Source organism: Lissotriton helveticus, chromosome 1_1, assembly GCF_964261635.1.
Source record: "Lissotriton helveticus chromosome 1_1, aLisHel1.1, whole genome shotgun sequence".
NCBI lineage: Eukaryota > Metazoa > Chordata > Amphibia > Caudata > Salamandridae > Lissotriton > Lissotriton helveticus.
The window spans coordinates 1,868,683,660-1,868,705,947 of NC_136057.1; the positions used below are offsets into that span (position 1 = coordinate 1,868,683,660).

Genomic DNA, 22,288 nt, shown 5'->3' on the forward strand with positions numbered 1-22,288 from the left:
CCTGAATCTACTGTAGTACAAATCACTGAAATTATTCCTTTTTAGGTCTACCTAAAGACAGCTTTACCTGTCTCGCCAGGGTCATGTAATAGGAAATAAATATATTGAAAATACATACATTGGTGGGCCAATACTTTGCCAATTCTTTTTTCTTTCCATTTTTTATCTTTTTAAATTTTTAGTCATTCATGTGTGCCTGGGCCCTATACAGAAAGGTAAATTTACACATACAGATTTACTCCCATATAAATTTACTCTTGCACAGGTATACCTCTCCACTTTAGCTAGACTGTTGGAACAGGCCCTTTTTGCGGTTTTATTCCTTGACCTCTTTGGTCTCCTATTTTTCTGAACCTCTTTTTGTTGGCTTTAGGACTCTGGACACTTCACCACTGCTAATCAGTGTTACAGTGCATATGCTCTCAATATAAATTGTGATAATGATAAGTTATCCATGATTGGCATATTTGATTTACAAGTAAGTCCCTAGTAAAGTGCATCATGTGTGCCCAGGGCCTGTAAATCAAATGCAGGCCTGCAGCACTGGTTGTACCACACACATGAGTAGCCCTGTAAACATGCCTTAGGCCTGCCATTGAGTGTCTGTGACTGCAGTTCTAAACTGTCATGTCGACCTGGCAAGTGCACCTACTTGCCAGGCCCAAACTTTCCCTTTTACTGCATGTAAGCCACCCCTAAGGTAGGCCTAAGATACCCCCATGGGCATGGTGCAGTATATGTGAAAAGTAGGACATGCACTGGTGAGTTTTACATACCCTGTTGTGAAATACTGGCAATTTAGTTTTTCACTATTGCAAGGACTAGTTCTCCCGAAGGTTATCATTAAAGCTGCCAAATTTTAGAAGTGTAACTTTCAATTGGGAACAGCTAGAGTTGGAGTTAGGGCTCTCCGAGCTCAGAATTTAAAAACACATCTTTTAGTAAAGGTGGTTTTTAAATTGTGTGTTTAAAAATGGCACTTCTAGAAAGTGGGCATTTTCTTGCTTTGCCATCCTGTGCCTCTGCCTGCCTGTGGAATCAGTGTCTGGTTTAGACTGACACAGGCCCTTTTTTGGCCATTCACTCAAGACAGTCACACAAAGGGAGTTCAGGTGTTCCCTGCATATCTTGATAACCCATTAACAGTCTGATGGGCCTTCCTGAGCTAGAGTGACGGGAGGAGTTGTCACATATTGCTGAATACGGCTGTGCCTGGCCTCTCACAATGCTGTCTCCAACCCCCTGGGGTGTGTCTGAAGCCAAGACCAGGCAGGACAAAAAATTGTGCACTTCAAAGACAATCCTTTGAAGAATGCCTACTTCAAAGGCCAAAAGGAGTATAAGTATTGGACCTAAAACATAACACTTTTAGAATTCTTCTGGATCAAGATGATCCTGTGCCAAGGATATGAGCTGAAGAGCTGTAAGGCGGAGGACTGTCCCTTTGCTGTGTATTGCCTTGCTGGGTTGGCCTGCAGTCGTTGCTTCTGCTTTGGAGAGGAAAAGGACTAGACTTGGCTGTGTAGTCTGCTTGTGCAGTTTCTCCAAGGGCTTGGGTGTGCTTGCCTCCTTTTAAGAAGTCTCAGGGCCATCAACAGCTTCATTTGCAGCTTCCCTGATCTCCACTGCTGGGAGTTCAGACTTGCCAAGTGGTGAAAATTCCAGTTGTGGGCCCTTGCAGGTGTTTCCTGCTACAAAAGCTGCAAAATCAAAGCTTTTCCCCTCCAGCCTTTGTTTTTCCGACCCAGCACTGCCATGCAGGAGAAATTTTCACGCACCACAACCATGCGGCCGAACAAATCGTCGCAGCTCATGCCCGTGGCCGAAAAACCGCTGCAGCCCAAGTTCAGCGCGCTGGTCTCGGAAGTCCAAGACCATCGCACTGACTCTGACGCAGTTCCTGAGAAGACCGACACATTGTTGGACCATGGCTGAAAAAGTCGGCGCAGTACCTGGTTCGCCGCTACCCCATCAACTTCAGCAAGTCCGGGTTTCCACGCATCGCACCTGTGCGCCACATCTACATCAACGCTGAATTTCTGTAAAGAACTGAGTCCGCGTATCTGGAGAATCAATGCACCACCTTCCTGCGCATTAAGAAACTGACGCATCACATCCTCTCCAGTAGGGAACCAACGCATCACCTCCCCTGCTTAGCAATAAGGAACCAACGTATAACCGCCCCTGAAACAAAGAACCGGCCCATTACCTTCCGTGAGTTTAAGGAACAGATGCATCGCTGTGCTTTCCGGCGTCTCGCTTCCCAGCTTGTTTTCATCTGGTAATTTTGATGCATTCTAGGGACTTTGCACAAAAAGTGACGCATCCTTAGTTTTATATGGATTGAACTGTTTTTACTCTTTTAAAAGTTACATTTTAACTTATGTAGTTTGAATTTTTGTTATTTTGGTCTAGTTGGTTTAGATCAAGATACTTTATTTTTCTAAACTGGTGTGGTGTCCATTTGTAGTGTTTTCACTGTGTTACTCTGTGTGTAATGTACAAATACTTTACACATTGTCTCTGAGATAGGTCTGACTGCCCATGCCAAGCTACCAAGGGGGTGAGCAAGGGTTATCTTAGGTGTGTAATCCCCTTATCCTGACTAGAATCAAGGGTCCCTACTTGGACAGGGTGCACGCCACTGCCAACTAGAGACCCCCATTTCTAACATAGACTTACTACAATGCTGGGCTTGAGTACATTTCTGACTGTGCTGTGACCTATTGGGCTGTAATAACTTTAGTAGTGTAGTTTGTAAAAAGCAATGATTTTATTATTTTGTGGGTAGGTGTTTGCATTATCATTTCCCACCCTAATCCCCTTCTTACCCCTCACTAAACCCATCTTACTTCCTCCATAAAGCCCTCCCATCTTGTAGTAACTTTTCCCAAGTTTCCTTCCACTTCCTCTAGTCTCTCCCACATTTAAATGTGGGAGAGACCTGCTGAAATTATCAATAACGTTTTTTTTAATAAAAAAAAAGTGGCAGAGACTAGGGTAGTGCATTTTTGTATGCAGAGAACACCTCATAGAGAAGGTAGGAGAGTTGGAAGTGGACATTTCCACTCCTAGGTTTATAAAAACATTTTCTAGAAGGTTTTTATTGGCATTTGCAAACACAAACATTACATATGTGTCTATGAGCCTTAGTTACAATCTGCACTCGCATGTTAATAGAATCCTGACTCATACAACTCTTCATATCATTTTACAAGGAAAACATGCTGTTGAAATAACTCCACAACCTCCCAAACCTCCACCCTCCCTCTCCAACTTGTGTCAGTTTACATGAGTACACCTAGCGAGTCAATACTGTGTCTAGAGTCTGAGAGAGCGCAAACTGATATAAATGTATGAGTACATCACACTTACCTATAGTAAGCACAAGTCATGATGAGAAATGCCATGAGTGCTAATAGTATCTGAAATTATATTCTAAATGTATAGCTAATATAGAGATTTAAGTAGAAGTGGAACTAATACAGAAATGTGTGACATTATATGATTTTATTAGACGTGATTATTTTGAATCTATGTCGTGTAGCTGTTAACATATAAGATGGTCTGTGGTAAAACGCAGAACGTGGTAGGCCTCAGGGCCAGAGCTGGAGCTAAAAGGGAAGGTGTTTCTTTTCACGACACAGATTGTTTAACGTTTTTGGTCATTGCATTAATGGGCCGTGATTTAGAATAATGTTTTCTAAATAATAGAATAAGAGTTTAACATGCTTTAATTAAATGAAGAATTTGAATGCTATAATCATAATGTGAAATATTGTAGGCCTGAAATGTTTTAGCAGTGATTTACACGTACATGTCTGGGCTGAGAAATGTTGCAAGCCTTTTTAGAAGTCTATGAGAGTTGGGTTCTTGGCGGCAGATATCTGTCTGCAACAGGAAAGGGGGGATCCAATTATAAGTGAATGAATAGAGGTCTGTTCAGTAGACGGCCCAGACATGGAGGAGGGTTCTGGAATGTTTAAGGGGTATCAGCGGGCCGGAGAAGAGACTGAGAAGCAAGGTCAACTCTAACGTCTGAGGCCCAATACAAAGCATCATGGAAAAAGCCTGAAGTTGCACCACGTGAGAGGCGTTTCGCAAGGGGCGTCTCAAATGTTGTTGACTGTTTTGTATTAGGGACAGCACCCCTGGGTGGAGTTAGAGCAGAGACCTGAGGACCCTTTAGAGAGCGGATGGGTAGGCAGTGAGGGGTCATGACTGGAGAACTTTAGGTTTTCACCAAGAGACTTAGAGTGGGTGACTTCCCTTGGGGGTCATTCATTGCTGACACCTTTGTTAGGTTGGGATTTGGTTAAGTAGGGATACCATCTAGAACAGGGTAGGGACGCCTAACCTGTGTTTGTTTTCCTCCAACCTAAATGAAGGAGAGATATGCGTCTATGCTGATAGCTTTGCTATTTTTAGAACTTGTGTTAGTGATTTCTGTTGCTCGTCTGAGGGCTTTTCGAGAGCACATGTATGTAATTGGACCTGTGTATCTCGTGAATCTCATTCTGAGATGCTTGTATTTGCAGCTCATTATATCTTTACAATAAACTTTTGAAACCTAGAAGTTGTCCGTGATCTTTAAGAGTAGAGTCCTTTATTGGGTGAACTAACTTGCAGATAGGTGTACTGTTTCCTTCCAAGACAGGCAATAAAGGTTCAGTCGACCAGATCGAGGTTTGGATCAATAGATATAAGGTATCGATCAAAATCTCGCCCTTTCAAGTCTATATTACCGTTCATGGTCTAGGTATTATTCCCATTTTGTTCTTTCCTAACGGAGACTCCCTCCCCCTGGGGCTCACGAGTCTCGGGGGCCCACTCTTTTTTTAATTCTGCTAACATCGAGGTCCATGCTAGGAGATCTTCCTCCACCTTATCATCCTTTCGAACAAATTTCATTCGGACTGATTCAGCCGTTGCCCACTCACACACATCCCTGATCATTTCCACTCCTAGGTTTGTGGATTGTATTTTATTGTAAGTATTGATACTGTAGTGCTACTTTACATACTACAAAATGTAGTTTATGTCTTCAGATTACAGTAATTCATAAAGCTAAAAGTACCTTTTCTGTGTGCCAATAAGATTCCTTGATTCCTGTTGTGTATACTAAAACTAAAAGGGTTTCTATACTTGTATGTACGTCTACCGGCTAATATGCACTCATAAGGTTTTATTAAATGTAAATGTTGATATAGCACATTGCTTTAGACCTCAAAGCGTTGGTAGGCCATCACAAGTGAATAGGATTCGAGAGGCCATTAATAGGGTTCCCTGTCTACTGTTTGACATCAGTTTCTTTCTTCCTTCAACAGTTCTTGGAGTCCAGAATCTCCGTCTGATCCGCTCTGCAGAGGAGTCCTTGACTGTCGGTTGGGATCAAGTTATGGAGGTAGACTACTACCTTCTTCGGTACTACGTGTCTGGCGAGGAGTCTCTAGCTAAGCAGATCCGGCTAACGAAGGAGCAACTGGAGTACGAGATCCAGGGTCTGAGTCCAGGCACCCTCTACTACATCGTGCTTTACCAAGTGAGGAAAGGGCTGTCCAGTGAACCAGGAGAACTGCAGGGCACTACAGGTATGGACTAGCCAATTGTTTCTAACCAGTCACCACAAGTAGGGAGAGACCAGTGTTGGCAGGTCACCATAGGTAGGGAGTGTTCATTGTCTGACCTAGACTGCCACAGGCAGGGAGCAACCGATGTCTCACAACAGGGCACTTGAAAAGAGGGTTGTGGGTGACCACAACCTGAAGCAATAGCACAGCCTGAATGGACGACGCTAGTAGTCTTAGTCAATTTCTGTTCAAGATTAATACACTTAACTCAGAAACTCAAAGGCATGTAATTTTTAATCACACCCTTGTTCATGTCAGTAACATCTTCATATGGAGCATAATACCGTTCATAGAGATCTCAGTGTATATTTACAATGTGAGGTTTACTTAATAAATCATGCAATAGTATACAATTGCAATGAATCATGGATATACAATATCAAAAAAACTCAAATATGGATCCCAATGCATTTCGGGTTCCAGGTGCGAACCCTTCTTCAGGGGAGGCTTTTGTATTCGTAAAGAACAGGTGATGTCCAAGTGTTAAATCCAGAGATCTACAACACAATGATAACATATTGATATATAGTATAAATGTATTCATCCACTTGAACATATATTTACATCAGTGTCAATGCCAATATAGCACTCTAAAGAATCACAATCGAAAGTGAAAAAGAAAACAGCAACTGAAAACTGGTACAAATAATATCTCAAGCCTAACACTCACTCTCCAAGAGCTTCTCACAACTGCCTATGCTCTACCACAAATTCTGCCATTGCTCTCTCTTGAAGAGATGTCCCAAATGCTTTTACTGTCTAGGAGAAATTCTCTGCTGTCTGCAAACATGATGATAATTTCATCCATTAAAAGCAACCTTAAAAAGCAATCGTCATATCTCTACATTTGCTTACCAGTGCAATAAGATTAGGAATGCAGAAGCTTGTCAAACGCGACAATGTCCAATTATGTCATCACCGAATGCCACATCAAATTCTCAATGACTGCACCTCACTGCTTATGTGAACTGCAAAAGATTGTATATGTGAGGCTAGAATGTATTATCCTAAATCCACAAAGAGTTCCCTGTCGGTTTGTAAAAGAATTACGATAAAGAGAGCTTAGCAGGAGATTCTTTAATGTGAGCCTGCAACCCAAGTCACGATAAGTTACAACTGTGAACGCTTCCCAATTGGTGTGCGTTCCGTGGGGCAGATTTATGAAGGCCTTGCGCCGCCGGTGCGTCACTTTATTTGACGCAACGGCGGCGCAAACAATGCGCCCTATTTACAACGTGACGCATCTAGGAGATGCGTCACGTTGTAAAACCCTGCGCCATAAGGAGGCGTTCCTGCGCAGGGGGGGGGCGTTCCTGTGCAGGAACGCCTCTTAAAAGTGACTGAGTGAAATCTATGAGATTTCACTCAGTCACTTTCAGGACAATGCTGCGTCAAAAGCCTGCGCCTGCTTGAAGCAGGCGTAGGTTTTGACGCAGCATTGTGGAGATGGGGCACCCCCGAGCCTTGCTGGAGCTACGTCGTGCTTGCGACGCAGCTCCAGCAATGCGCCACCTTTACGGCACAGATGCGTCACGCATCTGTGCCGTTTTTGCCCCATGGTGCGCCGCATTATAAATGCGGCGCACCATGGGTGGCGGAGCAGCGGCGCAGGATGACTGGCGCATCCCTGGGGATGCACCAGTCATCATAAATCTGCCCCCGTGTCTGTAAGAGACAGAATTGTGAGAAAACTTGAAGTCAAATCTTCTCAGTATTTAAAAAAAACGAAAATGCAAGTGTGCTCTGTCTCAGCGTATGATTGCTCACCAAGGGGCATATTTACAATAACTGGCGCATCCCTGCAATTCAGCAGGGATGCGCCAGTTATTGTGCGCCACAGCTCCGCCATCATGGACGGCACAGATGCGTCACGCATTTGTGCCGTAAAAGTGACGCATTGCTGGAGTTGCGTCGCAAGCGCGACGCAGCTCCAGCAATGCTCTGGGGGCTCTATCTAGTTAATGCTGCGTCAATCCTTACGCCTGCTTCAGGCAGGCGCAGGGTTTTGACACAGCAAGGGCCTAAAAGTGACTGAGTGAAATCTTGTAGATTTCACTCAGCCACTTTTAGGATGCGTTCCTGCGTAGGAACGCCCCCTCCTACACAGGAACGCCTACATGTGGCGCAGGGCATTACAACGTGACGCATCTCCCAGATGCGTCACGTTGTAAGTACCCCTGCACCATGGAGCAGGATTTGCGCCGCCGCTGCGTCACAAAAGTGACACAACGGCGGCGTAAACGAGGCGCAAGGGGCTTGTAAATCTGCCCCCAAGTTTCCAGCTTTTCTCGCGTTCCCAACGTGGATTCCCAGTGTGTGCCTCTGACTTCCGCATTCGAAACACACGCTATCCCGACGTGCTTATCTTTTAAAGGCACCGGAGTGCTGCTTACGTGTGTATTTCCCTCCTATATTCAGGGTTCGAGACTGTACTCAATGTGAGCCGTGAGATACCATACCGTACTCACGAACAAAACAGGATAAATGCAATTATGTATCTAGTAAAAAATAAGGTTTAGTCAATTGTGTGAATCAGTCCTGAAAAAGACGAGTGAGTGCTTTTTATGAAAAAAACAAGTGAGTGCTTTTTTTGAAAAAAGGAGAGCTGAAACTTTATTGTACATCATGTCCCTATTTAGTATACACCAGCCCCTCTCAGGCATAGTTCTAGCTGACAATGTGTGAATATCAAGTTTCGAAATTGTAATGCATTTGTTCACACGCCACATTTTTTTAAGGTGTGCAGTCACATTTTCTTAATTTGCATTAACTCACAACAGGGCACCACATGTAGGGAACAATCGATTGCTGCGGGAAGGCCACTGAACGTAGGTTGTGACTTGTGTCTGCCCACTGGCCACCATAGGTAAGGAGTAACCAATGTCTCCACCTCGTTAGCCCTGATAGTTAAGGAACAACAAATGTCTGGTATCAGCCACCACAGGGAAAGAGCAACCTATGTATGCCCAGGGCCACTACAGGTAGGGAGTGAGCAATGTCTGAGTTGTAGTTCACCAGGGGTAGTGAGCAATACATATATGCCTACGGTCACCACAGGCAGAGAGAAACCAATATCTGTCCACCAGACACCACAGATGGGGTGTGACCAATGTCTGCCTACAGGTTACCATGGTAGTAAGCAACCAACATATTCCCATTGCATGTAGTGAGAGACTAATGTCTGCCCACAGACCACCACATGCCATGGCCACTGTTTGCCCAGAGGTATGGATTTATCACTGTCTACCAGCAGGGCATCCAATGAGCGAAGGATGTCTGCCTGCATGCTGCAACTGGTAAATAGTGACCAATGCCTGCTGGCCGGCCACCACAAGTCTGAATCAATCAATGTTGCCCTCCAGCCATCACACGTTGAAAGCAACCAATGTCTGCGCCCCTGCCACCACAAATACAGGAGAGTGGGATTGACCCATATCTTCTCACAGGCCACCACAGGAAGAAAGGAACCAAAATATGCCCACAGGTCACCATAGGCAAAGAGTGACCAATATCTGCTTGCAGGTCATCATGGTAGTGAGCGATCAACGTCTACCCAAAGGCCACCACACATATGGAGTGACCACAGTCTGCATGCAGGTCATCACATGTAGGTAGTGATCTGTGTCCATGTGCAGTCTTCAACAAAGGAGGTGCTGAACTGTTCCTACAACAAGTGGGAAGTTTAAAGAAAGGACTAAGACAAAGCTGGCGTGACCGGAGGTGTAAATATAACACCTTTGGGCATCCATTTTGTTGGATGTATTTGCCTCACACACCCCGAAGGATGTCATGCTTCATCATCGGCGGTTGCTCCTCGTCGGGGGGCGGTGCAATCCCCGACGGGCACACCTCAAAGAGGGGCACTTTAGCGGAGATCTTTTGTATCCAACTGCCCTATGGTGAAGTGTGGGTGTGTGGGCGAGAAGGCAAGTGAGCCTGGTGTGATAGTTAAAATGCAGCAAGGGGTGCCGGAAACTATTTTATTCTGGTGGTCCCCCTACTACAATTAAAATCGTGAAAACAAGCTCGCTTGGTGTCACCTCGTTAGGTAGAGTGACCCATGTCGAGCTAAGAAAAACAACAAATGGTCAATGTGCAGTCTACCATAAGTTGGAAATTATCAATGTCTGCTAGCTACCATAGTTAGGGAGCATCAAGTGCCTGCCAGATGGCTGCCACAGTTAGAGAGCAAGCGATGTATACTTGCCAGCCACCATACGTTGCAATACACTGAGACCTGAATGCAAGATCCCACATTTATAGAGTGACCCATTTCTGTCCACAGACCACCACAGTTATGTAGCAACCCATTCCTGCTTGCACGCACCATAGGTGCACAGCGACCAGTGTCTGCCCGCAGGCCACCACTGGTAGTGACCCACAAATGTCAGCCAACAGGTCATCCAACCCAGGTACAAAATCAAGTGTGACTGCAGGCATGCCACTACAGATACAGAGCAACTAATATTTGCTTGCAGACCACCCCAGTTAGGCATTGCCCAGTGTCTGGCCAGTAGGGAGTGACCAATATTTGCCATCTGGCCACCACAGGGAGAGAAAGACCAATGTCGGGTCTGCAAAATACCCCATGTGGTGACGGCCAAGTTGTGGCCACCAACCAATCGAATAGCACAGAATAAACAGGTTATAGATGAAAATCCTGCAATCTGATCTCATAGAGGGCAATTTAGAACATTGAAACATCTCAGCCATTGAGCACTGGTGACCTCAAGACCTGGTCACCCTCCCGCTGGTTTTTGATTTACTGTGCTCAGCTTTTCCTGAAGGGCCTTGCATCTTCTCTCATTGTGATTTCCATATCAGATGACCCATCTTCTTCTGTGTCTTGCATTTATTTACATTTATAGGTATTTTATTTATAATGTCTGCACAGTGCTGGAGGACGTCTAGCTTCAGAATGACTTCTTGACCTCGCTCATGATTGCTTGCTTAGCTGGTTCCCCATTACACCCCAAACAGTTCCATAGTGTGTCACCATTCTGCTTCAGGGTTTTATGTGTATGCTCCACCTGGCCTACTTGACCACGCCACTTCCCACCACACTTCTTTTGTGTCCTGTGGCTTGTTCTTCTTCCGAGGGTCTGGCACTGCATTTCCTCCTTCTGATTCAGTGTCACGTGGCTTGCCGAAGCCCATCCCACCTAGTCGTACTGCTGTGTCACACGGCCTTGTGCCATTAAATATCTGGTCACACTCATGTGTCCTGAGATTGTGAGGAGCTGTACACCTGGTCAACTCTTATGTCCTCAGGATATATCTACCCCTTGCACTTTTTTGGCCTGTGACCCTGGATGTGTTGTGAGCTGCATATGGATGCCTGATCACGACTTTAGTGACTCTGAGTTCTGGCCCAGGATAATAGGCCCTGGGTCGTGATGTCCTGAGGCCATGCATCCCTGGTTGGGTTCCTTTCTGCTGATTTCTTAAGATCCTGCATTCCTGGTCCTACTCCTTTATGCTGTGTTCCTGAGACCGTACACATCTGGTGACACTGGTCACACTGGTCTGTGTCCTGAGCTCCTCCATAACTGTGTCCCCTACTGAGATTCTGTACAGTAGATCTCCATTTGTGACAGCAGATCAAAAGAAACCAGAGGGATTTTTTGTGTCCCAGACACTGAACTGGTAGTGAGTGGGTGAGTTCTTTTCATACCCCAAAATACAAACTAAACCAAGGATGTGGATTTAGTGTATCTAAATGTGGGTGAGTTTTGAACTCTTGAAAAGGAAGGGTCTCTCACTGTGATGGAGACCTCAAAGCTGAAATCTGGTCTTCACAACACAAGCTAGTCCTTGTAGGTACAAGATTGCTCTTCCTAGTACCTGATGCAAGCTTCTGCGATGATTCTAAAACCTACACCTTACCCATCAATGTTCATAAAGGGTAGAGTGCTGGGCATGCTTAGCCTCAAGAAAAAGCAATTGAACAGGAAAAATATCAAGTTCTTAAAATTGTGATTCTAGAGTTAGATAAGTTCTCACCTTCTTCTCTGTCTTTTTATTTCCACAGACATGTCTGGTCTAGGTCCCCTCTGGGTGGCTGGGGAGACAGAGGACTCGCTTGAGGTGGAGTGGGAGAATCCATCTACACAGGTGGATTACTACAAACTGAGTTACTCTACACTGCAGGGTCCAGCGACCGAAGTGGTGGTGCAGCGGAGTCAGGATCCCAAAACCAGCTATATCATCAGAGGTGAGGGGGTGGACACATCTCTGTTGACTCCTTATGTGATGTTAAGTTAGAGCAGCCTAAAAGGTATGCTGACCATTAGGTTCATCATTAGTCTAAATGGCGGTTCTTATCCCAGATATAAAGGAAACTGATCATATAACCTTTGACTCAGGCCTGACTGATATTTTCTTAGAAAAAGTAACACTGAGTGCTTCTAAGAACGGTGGCTTGTTTCTCTCCAGAATGTATTCTAGGTTGTCATACTTCTTCCTGCATAGGCTTGTTCCGCTGAAATTTGTTAGGGGAAAATTGCTAAACTGCTGGCATTATTGGAAAATGTATAATTAAGATCCGTGAGCAAACTCAATTTTTTCCTCAAAGACCAGGAATTTGTGTAATACTTTCTATTTATTTGGGAACAATACCAAAAGCAAGGCAGTATGCAGCAAAGCAAACAGCACACCGGAGCATTGATGGGACGGATGGGTGGTTTCACATGTGGTGATGGGCAGAGATGGAGGATGACTGAAACAATAACATTGATAATAAATAATAAGATTATATTACATAATATGCATGTTTACAGAGAAGTGCATGGACAGCCGGAGATACAGTTGCCTACGTAAGGGATAGCCTTATGATAGTATGTTGTTAGGAATGCTGGCTCTTAAAGCAAAGAAAGTAGGTGTGAGCGCAATGATCAGCATACGGGGGGCGTTTCCTGTCATTTGCCATGGAGGGGTCCATGTAGACTGAAGGGTCTGAACTGTAATGAACCGCTGGACATTTCACGACCTACCGGTAGATGATGATTGGCTGGAGTGTGGATTTCATGAGATGGTGTAGCAGGTACGTTTTTGTGGGCAGATAGGAGGGGAGGAATAATGGACAGACTTGAAGAACAAAGTAAGAAGTTTACATAGGGGCTTGTTTGTGATCAAACTTGGTGGCCATATGGAGAGGAAGGCACATGTTTAGAAAGCTTAAAATGGTGCTTGCGAAAAAGTTTTGTAAATGTATTCAAAGGGATGCGAATGAACTGCAGAAGACAAGGCTGCGACCAGTGGTTAAGTTAGATCATTGCTGAATGTTTGTAAGACCCCCAGAAACATGACCCACAAAGCCAAAGATGTTCATAGGTTGTCTTGCGTTTCAATTATGATTTCCAGATTAGGAGTTTCAAAGTACTCTTATAGTGACCTACGTCAATTTGTTTCCTCGCAGTCTCTTTCTGAGTTCCTTTCTCTACTCCCTCCAACCAGCCTGGCACTGCTGCTTATCCTCCTATTCACTGTGCTGCTTTTCGGTTTGCTCTCAACTGTGAAAATATATATCAGGAGCATTCTAGCTTTCATCCTACCCAAACATTGTATTTCTTTTAGTGAGAGACTTACTTCTAAACATTTGAGCTTGCAAGTTTTTTGACTTCCCAAAAAACTGGAATTGGAAATTTCAACTACCCAAAAATAGTGGAAAAGTGGAACATTTTAGATATGATGTTTTAAGGCTTCTTCCTCCCACAAAAAAATTAACTGTAGCACTTTCTCTCTTGCAGTAGTAAGTAAAATATAATTATTATCAGAGTGTACTGAGAATAGTACTTTTTAGAAAAAAGAAGTTGTGTCTAGAACACTCTGGTATTAAGTATCTGTAACCCGACTGCTGTGGCAGGGGTGGGTGGAGGTGTATGACACCGCCTATTTGCTGGAGTTAAATAGTACCCGGATGTTCCACACTGATGGGAAAAACAAGGAATTATTTGAGGGTCGCCAAGCCACCCCCAGCAGAGGATGCAGTAAAGCAAAGGATCCTTGCTTTAGTGGAGCTCAGCATGAGTAGACAGAGGGCCATCCAGTGTCTCAGACTTCAGGTTGGAGTTTACAGATGATTGGTGGACAAGCGAAAATATGTGTGTGTCACCCACAAAAGAGGTGATTGGTGAAACTGAAAGATGAACTGATGTCACCAGAGGTTTATGGTTAAAGATGGCATGCCAGTGTTGAGAGCCATGTGTGTTGCAGTGTCTTTAGAATAATTCCAAATTTTGGTAACAACGGTGAAGTGAGGTGTGGTGTGGGATTCGCAGTGCTTGCTAAAGAACAAGGCATTCTTGCTTGTGGACCTGTGGTTCCAGCAGCAAAGTGAGATGGGTTGGGTGGTCGGTTCTTGATATTTGAAGTTAAGAATCTATTGAATGATGAGGTAGGTAGGGGGGGGGGTCAATATTGGTTGAGGTTTGGCTGGCCATCGGCAAAGGAATTACTGTGTTGTGGATGTAAAAAGATTAAGGTGTAATTGAGGTAGAGTGAGGTGGGGGGATGGAAGCGGAGTGTGCGCAGAGATTATTGGCTCTAGGCAGGTGAAAGCAGAGGAGGAGGCATTATTGATTAACATTTTGGTATCAGTTAGGGCGCCCTGACCTATTGAGGGTTAAGGACGCATAGAGGGGGAAACAAATAGTCCACAGGTTGGAAGGCTAGGGGTAAAATTCACAAGGTGTAAGGAAATGAGGGGCATATTACCAACCAATAGAGATAATTTTTGTCTCTAACTTATTTAGAGACAAAAATTATCGCCGCACATCGGCGATTTTTATCGCAGATAAACCTTGCTATTAGCAAGGTTTATCACAAATGCGATAAAAAACGGCCGCAATGCATGAATATCGCTGAAAAGTCAGCGATATTCATGCATTATCGAGCAAATGCTCTTAGCCATGTTATCCACCTCCCATTGGACAACATGGCTAAGAACTGCTCCTGGGCAAGTGATAGCTTTTGAAAATATTCGCGCTTAGCGCGAATATCTCCAAAAGTTGGTAATAGGAGATAGCGATGTTAGCGACTGTTTTCAGTCGCTAACATCTTGGCACGCCCACTTTGCATGTCATTAGTGATAAATATCACTGACATGCAAAGCGGGGCCCAAGATGGTCACTATCTCCTATTAGCTGTCGCTAACTGGTGTTAGCGACAGCTTGGTAATAGGGCGATAATTTTATCTCCGCTTTCTTGGCTTTTAAAGCCACAAAAGCGGAGATAAAGCCCCTTGATAATATGCCCCTGAATCCCTCAGGGAGGTACAGTGCTCTTGTCTCTCAGAGGGTACACATTATAGAGCATCTTGGTCGCCAATCATCTGGAAGGGTACATTTCACATGATTCAGGGGTACAATCAATCTGGGGTACAATTTACAGAACTCAGAAGCACCTGTCTTGCAGATGAGGGCACAGTGCACAAAAAGTAGGGTACTAATCAATCAGGAGGTATAGTTCACAGAATATAGAGGTATTGCTTGTTTGCAGGGGGAAGGGTAATGATCACACGATTCAGATAGTGGGAGTGTTGCTCACTCTGCTAATGGGTTTGTTTGAGGTTGAGGATGCACTGCATAAATTGGACTTCTTCTATTTTGGGGTGAGCAATGCCACGTCCTCTTCCTAGATTCATTGATGCTTTCCTGGCTAATGCATGTGGTATCTTTCACAGGATTGGCACCTTCTACAGTGTACCAGATCCTGGTGTGGGCTGTGAGGGGCGACCGGGAGGGCAAGAGGTCGTCGACAAGCGGCACGACTGGTAAGTGGCACCCCAAGCTTTTCTAAACCTCCTCCTTTTCCAGGGGCTGGTGGATCCCCATATTTCTGTTCACAGTACTTACACACTCGCGCACACATGCCATCTGCTTGCAAAGAAGCTATGACATATGCAAGCAGCATCTCCACATATTCATTCACATACTACACTCATTCTTACACTCATTTGTTTATTAAGCACTCTTCCATCCACAGACAAAAATATTAAATGCTAACCCACTTACTTAATCAATGAAGGCAAACACAATGGTTCATTGAATGATCAGCAACAGAAATCATTCAATTTCTCAGCCTTCATTGATTCTAACAAAACATTGAAATAACTCCACAAACTCGATAATGTTTTCATCTTCACTTGTTTTCAAGCCAATTGGTAATTCATTCATTTATGTATTCCTTCATTTATTTGTAGACTACCACTTTGCCAGCCAGACTATTTTAGTGTATGTGACACAGACCCTAAAACATATCGAGGAGGGGAAGTTAAACTGAGGTTGAAGAACACATTTTCATTCTATAAGTCATTCCCTAAGCATTCACACATTCACTCATTGAAACACCTATCAGGTCATTGATGTGTTGTTTCTATTAATGAATCATTTTTTAAATGTCTTTTGCTTCATAATCCACTCTCGATTATTCTCTTGTTTAATAATTACCTCACTATTTTGTTTGCTTGAGGAAATGTTATTCAGTATCTTTTGGTAGTTTCCTCTGTCATTTCTTAAATTATGTCTTAATATGCAAAGTCACGCATCCATTCCCACATTTGTTAGTCATTTGTTCACTGTCATGTGTGAATTATACAATTTCAAAAATTCACTTGCCCATTTGTAGACACCCTGACATACCAGATCAATAATCTCCTAATTCTGTTACTCGTTTGTTACAGGATAATGTATCCACTCATTCATTTGACGAATCGTGGGGCATATTATCAAGGGCTTTATCTCCGCTTTTTTGGCTTTAAAAGCCAAGAAAGCGGAGATAAAATGATCTCCCTATTACCAAGCTGTCGCTAACACCAGTTAGCGACAGCTAATAGGAGATAGTGACCATCTTGGGCCCCGCTTTGCATGTCAGTAATATTTATCACTAATGACATGCAAAGTGGGCGTGCCAAGATGTTAGCGACTGGAAACAGTCGCTAACATCGCTATCTCCTATTACCAACTTTTGGAGATATTCGCGCTAAGCGCGAATATCTCCAAAAGCTAACACCTGCCCAGGAGCAGTTCTTAGCCATGTTATCCAATGGGAGGTGGATAACATGGCTAAGAGCATTTGCTCGATAATGCATGAATATCGCTGACTTTTCAGCGATATTCATGCATTGCGGACGTTTTTTATCGCATTTGCGATAAACCTTGCTAATAGCAAGGTTTATCTGCGATAAAAATCGCTGATTTGCGGCGATAATTTTTGTCTCTAAACAAGTTAGAGAGAATAAGGGGCATATTACCAACCAATAGAGATAATTTTTGTCTCTAACTTGTTTAGAGACAAAAATTATCGCCGCAAATCGGCGATTTTTATCGCAGATAAACCTTGCTATTAGCAAGGTTTATCGCAAATGCGATAAAAAACGGCCGCAATGCATGAATACCGCTGAAAAGTCAGCGATATTCATGCATTATCGAGCAAATGCTCTTAGACATGTTATCCACCTCCCATTGGATAACATGGCTAAGAACTGCTCCTGGGCAAGTGTTAGCTTTTGGAGATATTCGCGCTTAGCGCGAATATCTCCAAAAGTTGGTAATAGGAGATAGCGATGTTAGCGACTGTTTTCAGTCGCTAACATCTTGGCACGCCCACTTTGCATGTCATTAGTGATAAATATCACTGACATGCAAAGCGGGGCCCAAGATGGTCACTATCTCCTATTAGCTGTCGCTAACTGGTGTTAGCGACAGCTTGGTAATAGGGAGATAATTTTATCTCCGCTTTCTTGGCTTTTAAAGCCAAAAAAGCGGAGATAAAGCCCCTTGATAATATGCCCCAAAGTTTCTCTATTGGTTGGTAATATGCCCCCGTGTTTTCAAACAACTAATTTCTTATTGTGGCAATCATTCACCCCAATGTGTGTTCACTGTCTCTTTCAATCATTCATGTATTAGTTAGCTTCTAGACCCTATGATATGGTCAATCAGTCTAAGAAAGCACCGGGAGACGCTTGCACAAGGAGAGGACCAAGGGGCATTTTACCAACGTTAAGCGATATTTATCGCTAACGATGCTTTGCAACGAATTTTTTAACGCTAAGCATCGTCAGAAATTATCGCAGATAAACCTTGCTATTATCAAGGTTTATCGCAAATGCGATAAAAAACGGCCGCAATGCATGAATATCGCTGAAAAGTCAGCGATATTCATGCATTACCGAGCTAATGCTCTTAGCCATGTTATCCACCTCCCATTGGATAACATGGCTAAGAACTGCTCAGGGCAGGTGTTAGCTTTTGGAGATATTCGCGCTTACCGCGAATATCTCCAAAAGTTTGTAATAGGAGATAGCGATGTAAGCGACTGTTTCCAGTCGCTAACATCTTGGCACGCCCACTTTGCATGTCATTAGTGATAAATATCACTGACATGCAAAGTGGGGCCCAAGATGGTCGCTATCTCCTACTAGCTGTCGCTAACTGGTGTTAGCGACAGCTAGGTAATAGGGAGATAATTTTATCTCCGCTTTCTTGGCTTTTAAAGTCAAAAAAGCGGAGATAAACCCCCTTGATAATATGCCCTCATGTGACTTGGAAGAGAACCCTGACAGTGGGCAGAGAACCAAATGAACCTATTAAGAATCAAGCAATTGTACAGATGACCAAGAAAATAAAACGAAAACCAATTCAATAGATAAAAGATCAAATCAATAGTAAAATGTCTAAGTCAGTGGATGGAAGACAAATTCAAAAGGTAGAAGGAGTCAAAGGGAGGAGGACCAGGTTGTGGACTAAATAAAATGTTCATTGACAGGAGACCAAGACAATGAGGAGAGAAGGGAGGAGCCAATTAATGGATGATGATCAAAGTCAGTGGGTGGTGGTTCCAGATAATGGGAAAAAGATTAAGTAAATGGGCAGATGGCCAAGGATCTGGGTGGAGGACCTAACCAATAGGGCTTTGACTGTGGCAGTGTGCAAAGAAATAAGTAAATGGGTGAAGGACCAAAGTAATGGATGGAGAGCCTAGGAAGTAGGTTGAGGACTTTTTCAATGAGCGAAGGAAAAAAACAGTGAGTGGAGGACCAATTCAGCAGATGAATAGAGAATGAAGACAGGGGGGCAGAATTACGAGCCCCTTGCGCCACTTTTGCGCCGCCGTTGCATCACTTCTGTGACGCAGATGTGGCATAAACCATGCACCATGTTGCACCCTATTTACAACATGACGCATCTAGGGAGATGCGTCACGTTGTAAAACCCTACGCCACATGACACCTGTGTCAGATTTCATGTGGGCGTTCCGGCACAGGGGGGGGCGTTCCGACAGAGTAAATCCTCGGTAAAGTGCCTGAGTGAAATCTACAAGATTCCACTCAATCACTTTTACGACGGCACTGTGTCTAAACGTTGTGCCTGCTAGAAGCAGGCGTAAGGTGTGATGCACCACGTTATGTATGGGCAGGCCACGAGCATTGCTGGAGTTGCCTCGCGCTTGCGACACGACTCCAGCAATGCGCCACCCTCCCGACGGGAGATGCGTCCCGCATCTGTTTATCTTTGCACCACAATGTGCCGCAGAGTAAATGCGGCGCATCTGTGGTGGCACAAGAGTAAACTTGCGTGACGCATCTTACCTGGTGAATCCCTGCTGATTTGCAGGGATGCGCCTGTCGTCATAAATCTGCCCCAGGATTTGAGAACTAAGTTGGTGTGTGGAGCCCCCAATCAATTGGAGGATGGCCACCCACAGGACCAGGTAAATGGGCCTAAGTGAATGGGTGGAGGACCAACTCAATGGGTGGAGAATCAACTGAATGGCAGATGACCAGGTCAATAAGTAGATGAACAAGTCAATCAATGATGAAACAAGTTATTAGGTTGTGGACAAAGTGAATGAGTGGTTGAGTAATCCAGTTGTTGGAAGACCAAATAATTAGTTGAAGAACCAAGCCATTCATTGGCATCCTAATTCAATGTGTGCTGGACCTAATCAAACGGGTGCAGGGCAAAGTCGATGGAAGGAAGATGAACCCAGTTCATGGAAGACTAAGCCAATTGTTGGAGAATAAAGTGAAGGGGTTAGGAGCCAGGGGAATATTCTCAGCGGGCCAAGAGTTCTGGACTAGAGGGAAGCAATGAACTCAGGATTGGTAGAGGATTCTAGTATTCAAAAACAGCCTGTGCAGATTGTGCCCAACAAGCAGTGTCATCCATTACTTTCATTGCAATAGGAGACAGACCACCATACTCAAATTAAAAACTAATAATGGGGTGGGTGTATTGAAGTTCGCTCTCATTGGTGGCACAGGGCCATCTTCTGACATTGAACAGCCTTGAGTGCATAGGGGGTTTGATTTAAAATAAATAAGAATGGAGTGAGTTAGAGTTGCTTACCATCTGGTATAAGAGGTTCAACTGACATCACTCATTTTCTTTTCTTGATTTTCAGAAATCGACAGCCCAACAAACCTAGTGGTCAACCGTGTGACGGAGGACACAGCTTCTTTGTCTTGGAAGAAGGTGCTGGCTCTCATCGACCGATACATGCTCAGCTACACATCAGCAGAAGGCCAGACCCAGGAGGTGGCTGTGGGCAAGGAGAAGAGCTCCACGACTGTGACCGGTCTGAAGCCAGGCATGGAGTACACCTTCAATGTCTGGGCCGAGAAGGGCAGCAAGCGCAGCAAGAGGGCCACCACCAAAGCCATGACAGGTAGCTAGAAGAACCAACAGAGGGTGGAACAAGTTGTCGTAATTGGTCATTTTAATAAGGGGTGGAGAAATAAAAATAGGACATTGGGATATTGATTGGGAAAAAAAGCGTCAGAGGGAACAGCAGAGTCAAGAAATAAGAAGGAAAACCTGTTATAACAGCAAAACAGGAATGACTAGAATAGAACCAGATAACAATCATATGCAATGCAATAGGTCTCACATTTACGCGAGTTTGAGCTATTAGCTTCGTAAAAGACAATGGGGCATATTATCAAGAACGGGCGTTACATTATCGCCGCTTTTATCGGCAGGAAACTGCCGATAAAGCGGCGATAATGTGCTTGATAATATGCTCTATGAATTCCAATCGAAGCCCATTTTAGACGTGAAGACATCTAACATGGGCTTCGATTGGAATTCATAGAGCATATTATCAAGCACATTATCGCCGCTTTATCGGCAGTTTCCTGCCGATAAAAGCGGCGATAATGTAACACCCGTTCTTGATAATATGCCCCAATGATTTTTATTTATGTTTTGGTTTTTAAACCATAAATAAAAAGCATTGTCATTTACAATGCCAACAGATTAAACTTGCGTAAATACGAGACCTACTACATTGCTAATGCTTGTTTTACTAGCACCCATGCAGCACTTTCACATTCATGAAGGGCGTGTCTTACATTAAAGTGAAACCATGGCATGGGGGCTTTAAAAAAATAAAAGGAATCTGTTTGCAAATTGACAAACAGATTTTTTCTTGGGTAAAAGTGCCCATGCCACACTTTTACTTTAATGTTGTCTGCGTACCTTTCTTTGGATGCTGTTTGTGTAAAGCAAGGGGCGGGCCTCTATGAATGTGAAAGCATCGCATGGGTGCTAGTAAACAAATTAAGTAAATAAGTAAGCACCGTCACTAAATGCGGACCGTACTGTTAAAATAAATAAATAAATAAGTAAGCCTGGCTCTAAAAGCAGAACGCGCTGCTAAAATAAATACATTTTAAAACGCGGCCGCTATAGTTAAAGCAGAATGCCATTAATAAACATTAAAATAAAAGCGTGCGGCGTGCGGTGAGGTAGTGGGTGGAATAGGGGAAGAGCATTAAATAAAATAGTGCTCATCATCTTATAAAGCAGACCATCTAACAACACCAGTAAAAGGTCCAGTTGTTATGGGAGGTAACAAATACAAACAAAGTGGTACCAAGGAGGGACTAATAAGCCTAATAATGAATTGGAAGCCAGCGTTTATGAAGGACAATGAAGCAAGGCAATTACAAATATGGGCGGAGAGTGGGCGGGGCTTCTGTTCTCTCTTCCACTACTGCATGCTCGCTGCAGCTCATGCGCTGCCCTGTCTCAACCTAAAAAGGAGACCTGGAATAAGAGCAATAGAGTGATAAATGTATACAAGCTGAAAATAGGAACCAGGAATAAGAAAATAAATTACGGGATAGGGCAAGGCAACATGTAGAAGAACCAGTAAAAGAGCAACAGATGGTGGAATAGAGCCAGGAATCAGGAAGGACAACAATGGATAACAGTGACAGATAGAGGGACATACACTGTAACAGGACGAAGAACCAGCAATAAGAGCAACAAGGGAGTAATAAAGGCAGTAAATAGGAATGGAAACCAGGAATAAGAGCAACATAGGATAAGTAGCGAGAGGAAATTGTTTTCATAGGGCCTGATTACATGTTACATACAGAGTTGGACCAGCCTTTAGCGATCTGGCAGTAGCAGAAAAGGTGGTTTGACAGGTCAGGGTGTGGGTCGGTTTTTTGGCTGTCCGTGCGTCTGTTTTATGGTCTGCTGGGACAGTTATTTCTGTTGATTTCCACAATCATTGCTTGCAGTAAGCACAAATCCATACTGTCTCCCATACTTTGCAAAACACCTTTACAATGCGTATTTACAATTCATAAGCTGATGATTTGCAAATGTGGGCCATTTTTATAGCTGCCTGATTTATTAATGGGT

General features: G+C 43.9%; 1 protein-coding gene across 1 annotated transcript in view; it reads left to right on the top strand.

The window, feature by feature from the left end:
* The window catches only part of TNN (tenascin N), a 181,234-nt gene that overhangs the window by 95,739 nt on the left and 63,207 nt on the right, over positions 1-22,288 (top strand). The window contains exons 4-7 of the mRNA XM_078641976.1: positions 5,328-5,591; positions 11,662-11,844; positions 15,313-15,402; positions 20,037-20,300. Coding sequence (XP_078498102.1) covers positions 5,328-5,591; positions 11,662-11,844; positions 15,313-15,402; positions 20,037-20,300 — 801 coding nt within the window. The remainder of the gene's footprint in view (positions 1-5,327; positions 5,592-11,661; positions 11,845-15,312; positions 15,403-20,036; positions 20,301-22,288) is intronic.